Below are 7,454 nucleotides of genomic sequence, written 5' to 3'. Positions count from 1 at the left end.
TACTAATAAGTTTTGATAATCATATTTATCCAACATTTACAAAAGAATATTTCTCTTAAAAGAAAGTATCATATCAAGGCAATATATAACGTTTTCGGAATTCAATAAACTTACGGGGTCTTACATCTATAGCTTCATGTACGACCTTAATCTCTTCCAACTAACATAGTTTTACTACGATGCATCCAAACACTAAGGTACGAGGTGTTACACAGATCATCATTCATTTCTCTCTAAACTAAGCTATAAAGTTTAAAAATATGTTTCTTTTTTAAGTTAACAAATATGTTGGAATAATTCTTGTCATTTTTTGTTTTTATTACATATAAAGTAGCAAAGGAAAGAAAGAATGTACAGAAAAAAAAAGTATGTGAGAAAAGTGAGAAAAGAAAGGTGTGAAGTTCTCGATTAACTCCACAAAAGGAAATGCAAGTATGCAACTATGTTGGTCAAATCTACTGATTTCACTCGAATTAGGACTTTTAAATTGCATTTGTTTAAGCAATATGTTGTATTTCCTTTTCCTAGTCAAAAAAAGAAAATATAAGTCGGTTATATATATGCTATTTTCCATACATTACAAAAAGTAGACCCTAAACCCTAAAGAAACCATGCGTCCACAATTCAAACTCTCTCATTCAAAACTGTGAAAGCTGCCGGAGATAGAATTAAAGAGCCATGGCCATGGAAGTCAGTTTACAACATGAAATTGACACTGATGATGACATGCTCTACTTAACCACCATACGACCAGCAAACAAAAAACCCATCATATTGGAAACCTTATGGCATGGAATAGATTATCCTAATGATTCCCTGGTCATCGATTGGATTTCCAAAATAAAAAAGTTTCAAGAGAAAAAGAAACAAAAGAATCTAATCTTGAGTCTTTTCCCTGATCGTAAGGCACAATACAAGAATAGCGGCTTTTCATACTATGATTGCAAAGGCCAAGTATCAAAAGCTCCTTTTGAGCTCTTACAACTATGTTTTGATAATCACTGCCTTTTCTACGAATTCGAACATTATTACCCTCATAAGAAATATCCGTTGGCTCTCTGGAAATGTTTGTCTGATAACAAGACAATTGTAGTTGGTTTAGGGATTGAGGATGCGGTCAAGAAGCTCGAGAAGGATTATAATATAAAGATTAGCAATTGGGTTGATTTGAGGGATAAGGCTAGGGAAAAGGCTACTTTTGGTGAAATTGCTAATAATTGTAGTGCGGAGAAATTGGCTAACAAGGTTTTGGGTGATGAATGGGATGTGAACAAGCCTGCTACCATGGAATGGTGGAATCCAGAAGTTAAATGGTTTCTTTCAGATGATAATGTTAAATTTGGATCATTGGATTCTTTTCTTGCTTATAGAATTGGCGTAGAATTGTTAAAAGATTAATTACTACGTAGTACTGTTTTGTTATTGCGATTGTTTCGTTTTCTTTCTGTTTTAGTTTATTAATTTCCTAGATCAATTTCTTGTCTAGAGAATTATAGAATTATAGTTAGGGTTTATAATTAGAAGGTTAATATATCATTCTTTGCATTGCAGTTGATGAATTTCAGAGTTGTTAAAGGATTAATTAGTAGTGTTGCTTTGTTATTGCTAATTAATGTTTTGTTTTTCTTTCTGTTTTTGTTTGATTTCTTAGATGTTCCAGTACAAAGAATTTTACATTAGGGTTTCGGTCAACGAATCTTTTATTTTTATTTTTTCCTGCATTGTAGACATGAGCTATTAATTACTTATACGTAGCTTTATTTTGTTCAAAAGAAAACTACTATGCTCAACGGTGCCTAACCAAACTGTCTTTAATTTAGATCTGGGTTTTTATTTGTAACCGTTCTTTGTCTTGAATTACGATATCACTGCTCAATATTCGATTCCTAGTGGGATGCGATCTCAGCTATTCATCCTTGTCCAACCCTTGTTGCATACTACAATCGCGGCTTCCCTCGCCACAATCACAATACAAAATTGCTTTGGCATTTTTACGTTCTATCATGCCAAAGACAATTCAAATCTTTTCAACTCTACTCTTGTCATGCCCCAGAATTGGAGGGTTGTAACTGGCACTGAACAAACACAACGCCCGTCTTGCGAACTCATATCTTTGAGAAAAATGTATATTTTAGCCGCTTCCAAAAATAATAGCCGATAAAATATATTTTTTTTTGTTGTATATATACGTGATATATATTTTGTACTTTTTGACTAGCGAATGCTATTAATTTCGGCCAACTAGCCAACTAGTTAGCCCGGTTCCCGATAAAATAAATCGAGTAAGGAACGCGATGCCAAGGAACTGGAATCAAGGTAAGGAACTCATTGAGTCAGGCACCGGGGGCACGACGCCCGCCCTCGAGTATATCGAGGTCATGACCTCGGGATCGGTCCAAATCTCAAAAGACGTCGGAGAGCATTACTGGGCAATCGAACACGAGTAACGGAAGGCCGTAATATCCGTGATCAACCGAGTATCGCGGCGTAGATCTCGGCACGTACCGACGGGAATCCAGTAATCAGTTAAACGAGAGATTTTTACCTTTTATAGAATTGTACTTTGGGTAAAACTCCCCTACTATATAAAGGGGAGCCTGATTATTCATTGAACAGATGGTAACACGTATCCCAAAGCAATATACTATTATTTTCACTATGATTGAAAGCTCTTATTCTCATTCATCAGTGCTGGCCATTGTGAGTCCGGATCGAGGGTGAATATTTTATCCTCCTCACGTGGTTTGAATTTACTATATCTTTATTTGTTTAATCTAACGCAATTTATCATTTGTATTGAATTAATCTGCATATCCTTAAAACCACTTATAAATTTAATTGTTATCTGTTTTTTAGGGTAAATAATTTGGCGCCCACCGTGGGGCTAAGGGTAATAGTAGCAATTTGATATAAATTTCCATAACAAACCCTATTTTACACTTGTTCTTTGAGATAATGAGATGCTCAGGGAATTCGTGTCCTGATTTCAAATGGAACGAATGAACCTGCCTCAGGTCGCGGACAATTGGGTCGTTCAAGCCTTCACCAGAGGACTCAATACTCGAAGCTCATTGGCTTCATAGCAGTTGAAGCAAAATCTGGTAAAATGTTTGGCTGTAACTTGGGCCGACGTACATAACCGGTATCAATCAAAAATTAGGGTCGAAGACGATTAGCTCGGGGGCCCTTCCGGGTCCGTTTATCCTGTCAGAGCTATCGACAGACCCAAGATAGACATTGATCGTGAACCGAGGTCAAATAGGGATCGGTATCAACCATACAATGGGGACCAAAGAGGTAATGGGTATGGACGAAACCCTGTGAGAACTTAAAGGAGAAGCGATCGAGATCAAAACAACCGGGGACTCATGAGCAAAAGCAGTTTTGACAGGCCCGCAGGGCCTAAGAAAGCGCCGAGGTTATCAGAGTACAACTTCAACGTCTATGTTGCTGCCATCGGATGCATCAAAGACACCAAGTGGCCTCGACCTATACAGTACAATCCAGCCCAAAGGTACCCCAACCTAATATGTAAGTATCACGGCTCTCATGTCCACAAAATGGAAGATTACCGATAATTGAGAGAGGAAATAGCCCGGTTATTCAACAACAGACATCTTTGAGAGTTCCTGAGCGATCGAGCCAAAAACCATTTCAGGAATAGGGACTCTAATAAGCAGATCGAGTAGGAGGAACCTCAACACATCATTAACATGATCATCGGTGGGGTCGATGTCCCCCAGGGGCCGATGTTAAAATGCACCAAAGTGTCCATCACTAGAGAAAAATTGACTCAATGTTACGTGCCAGAAGGAACCTTATCTTTCAACGACGAGGACATTGAAGGCATCGTGCAGCCACACAACGATGCACTGGTAATATCTGTACTCATAAATAAATCTCGAGTTAAGCGTGTGTTAATTGATACAGGTAGCTCGGCCAATATCATCAGATCGGGAGTCGTAGAGCAGCTGGGTCTACAGGACCAAATTGTGCATGCGGTTCAAGTTCTAAACGGATTCAACATGGCATGTGAGACCACTAAAGGGGAGATAACGCTATCGGTGAAAACCGCTAGAACCATTCAGGAAGAAAAGTTCTATGTGATCGAAGGAGATATGAGATACAACGCTCTGTTCGGGAGGCTGTGTATTCACAACATGAGGGCAGTGCCCTCGATGCTACACCAGGTGTTGAAATTCCCAATGCCATGAGGGATTAAAATAATTTACAGAGAACAACAGGCCGCAAAGAAGATGTTTACGAACGACGAGGTGGTCCCGATATTCATACGTTCTACACCAAAGGATCAGAGTTTGGTCGCCAAGGAAGGAACCAAATAACAATCACCGACACCGGCCCCAACCGAACTGAAGAAACAGGAGACGGATGAGGACGACGACTACAGAGTTCCCAGATCCTTCATAGTCCTCGACTATTCTGACGCCACCAAATCAAAGGTCGAAGAACTTGAGCAAGTCATATTGATCGAGCACCTGCCCAATCATAAGGTATACCTGGGTACGGGGTTAAATTCCGAGCTCAGCAAGAAACTTATTAAATTCCTTATGGCTAACATAGATTATTTCGCTTGGTCCCACCTCGACATGACAGGGATCCCGCTGGAAATAACTACTCACAAGCTGAGCCTGGATCCGAAGTTCCAACTGGTCAAACAGAAAAGGATGCCTCAGTCCGAAGTCAAGCATGCATTCATCAAAGACGAGGTATCTAAATTCCTTAAAATAGGGTCCATTCAGGAGGTTAAGTACCCAGATTGGTTAGCAAACGTAGTGGTAGTCCCTAAAAGGGGAATAAATTAAGAATGTGTGTAGATTACAAAGACTTGAATAAGGCATGCCCCAAGTACTCTTTCCCTCTGCCCAACATCGATCGCATGATCGATGCGATGGCCGGCCATGAGATCCTCAGTTTCATCGATGCCTATTCTGGGTACAACCAAATTCGGATGGACCCGGGCGACCAGGAAAGAACGTCCTTCATCACTAAGTACGACACCTATTGCTATAACGTGATGCTATTCGGACTAAAAAATGCTGGTGCCACTTATCAACGCCTAGTAAATCCGATGTTCGAAGAACAAATAGGAAAATCAACGGAGGTTTACATTGACGATATATTAGTTAAGTCCCTACGAGCAGAAGACCATTTGAAACATTTGCAGGAAACCTTCAACATATTGAAGAAATACAATATGAAGCTGAACCCAGAGAAATGCGCATTCGAAGTCGGGTGCGGGAAATTTCTCGGACTTATGGTGTCTAACTGGGGAATCGAGATCAACCGTGATAAAATCAAGGCCATAGAGGACATTACCGTGGTGGAAAATGTCAAGGTCGTTCAAATGTTAACCGGGTGCATAGCCGCTTTGGGCCGATTCATTTCAAAGTCCTCCGACAAGAGCCATCGGTTCTTCTCGTTATTAAAGCCATGATTGCAGGTCTCGAACTGGCTAAAATCCTGGGGGCCGAGGTTATTGAAGCTAAGTGCGATTCCCTTCTTGTGGTGAACCAAGTCAATGGAACGTTCGAAGTCAAAGAGGAACAAATACGAAGGTACGTGGATAAACTACAGTTGACGTTACATCGATTTAAGGAATGGACTTTGCAACATGTATCTCGAGATCAAAACAGCAAAGCCGATGCTCTTGCCAACTTAGGATTGTCGGTTGATGACGATTAATTCAACTCGGAAATAGTCGTACAACTCATGAAATAGGTAGTGGAATAAGGCCACGCGGAGATAAACTTGACAAGCTTAACCTGGGACTGGAGAAACAAGTATGTAGATTACCTGAAGATCGAAAAACTGCCCTCAGACCCTAAAGAATCGAGAGCTTTGCATACGAAGGCGGTCAGGTTCATCTTGTCCGAAGACAACACCCTATTCAGGAGAAAGTTTGATGGCCCACTCGCCATATATCTCGGACCGGGAGATACCAAGTATGTTTTGAGGGAAGTTCACAAAGGCACCTACAGGAATCATTCGGGTACCAAATCGTTGGTTCGTAAGATAATCAGAGCCGGATACTACTGGATCGGCATGGAAAAATATGCAAAGGAGTTCGTGTGAAAATGCGACGGATGTCAGAGACATGCACCAATGATTCATCAGCCCAGGGAGCACATTCGATCTTGTCACCCTGGCCATTCATGAAATAGGGAATGGACATCGCTGGCCCCCTGCCATGAGCACCTGGTAAGGCTCAATTTATATTATTTATGGCTGACTATTTTTCTAAATGGGTGGAAGCCCAAGCATTTGAGAAAGTCGGGGAGAAAGAAGTTATTGACTTCATTTGGGACCACATAATATGCCGGTTCGGAATACCGGCCGAGATCATGTGCGATAATGGGAAGCAGTTCATCGGCTGTAAAGTGAGTAAACTTTTCGAGGACCATAAGACCAAAAGGATCCTATCGACACCCTACCACCCTAGTGGGAACGGGCAGGCAGAGTCTACGAACAAAACCATACTCCAAAATCATAAGAAGAGGTTGGCTGACGCCAAAGGGAAATGGAAAAAAAATTTGCCCGAAGTCTTATGGGCATATCAAACGGCCTCAAAATCTAGTACCGGGGCTACCCCGTTCTCGTTGGTCTATGATGTCGAAGCTCTAATACCGGTCAAAGTAGGGGAACTAAGTCTTAGGTTCCGATACGCGACCGGAGAATCAAATGATGAGGCCATGAGCAAAAGCCTGGAACTGTTGGATGAGAGGCGCGAGGCCGCCCAAAAACAACGAATCAAAAGGTATTACAACCGAAGAGCCAACCTCCAACACTTCAATATTGGGGACTTGGTATTAATAAAAGTGACACTAAACACCCGGAACTCGGACGAAGGTAAGCTGGGCCCGAATTGGGAAGGTTCATATCGAATTATCAAGATCACCGGCAAAGGATCATACAAACCCATAGCAGGAAACGGTGAGCGACTAGCGAACAAGTAGAACATAATCCACTTAAAACGGTACTACCGCTAAGGTACAACCCCATTCATTCTTTTCTTTACATATATTACAAATTGAAATAACACTTGCAAGCAACGACCAAAGAATAATGCAGTTATTAGGCCTAAAAGCACGCGTTGTACTCTTTTTTCCTTGAACCGGTTTTGTCCCAAATGGGTTTTTCGGTTCAAAGGCTACCCTTGGCAAAATTATAATCTAAAAACTTCTAATTAAGAACTTTAGGGAAAGCTTACGGTCATACCAAGCCCCCACGAGTTCTAAATAAAATCACATCGAGAACAAGCCTTATTTGAATGTCCGAAAAAGACCTTATTACTACGTGCTAAGGCATTTAAAATCTTTGCAATCGTAAAGAAAAAGCCAAAAGAAACAAACTTGAAAATTTCCAAAGGAAAAAAAAGTTGCCTTGTATATATATATATATATATATATATATATATATATAAAGATCTTTACAAA

The 7,454-nt window shown here is 40.6% G+C and overlaps 1 protein-coding gene across 1 annotated transcript; it reads left to right on the top strand.

Moving 5' to 3' along the window:
• Positions 1–678: 678 nt before the first annotated feature.
• On the top strand, positions 679–1,398 carry LOC107790151 (uncharacterized). Its single transcript, XM_016612058.1, has one exon. It carries the CDS (start codon positions 679–681, stop codon positions 1,396–1,398), a length of 720 nt encoding a protein of 239 aa, XP_016467544.1.
• Positions 1,399–7,454: the final 6,056 nt, after the last annotated feature.

Source organism: Nicotiana tabacum, chromosome 15, assembly GCF_000715075.1.
Source record: "Nicotiana tabacum cultivar K326 chromosome 15, ASM71507v2, whole genome shotgun sequence".
NCBI classification, from domain to species: Eukaryota; Viridiplantae; Streptophyta; class Magnoliopsida; order Solanales; family Solanaceae; genus Nicotiana; species Nicotiana tabacum.
The sequence above is the reverse complement of the archived record's forward strand: the minus strand, read 5'-3'. Positions and strand labels throughout refer to the sequence as shown.

What these genes read in the sequence shown, in the direction of transcription:
- LOC107790151 (XM_016612058.1), top strand. Translation starts at nt 679, where the DNA reads ATGGCCATGGAAGTCAGTTTACAACATGAAATTGACACTGATGATGAC.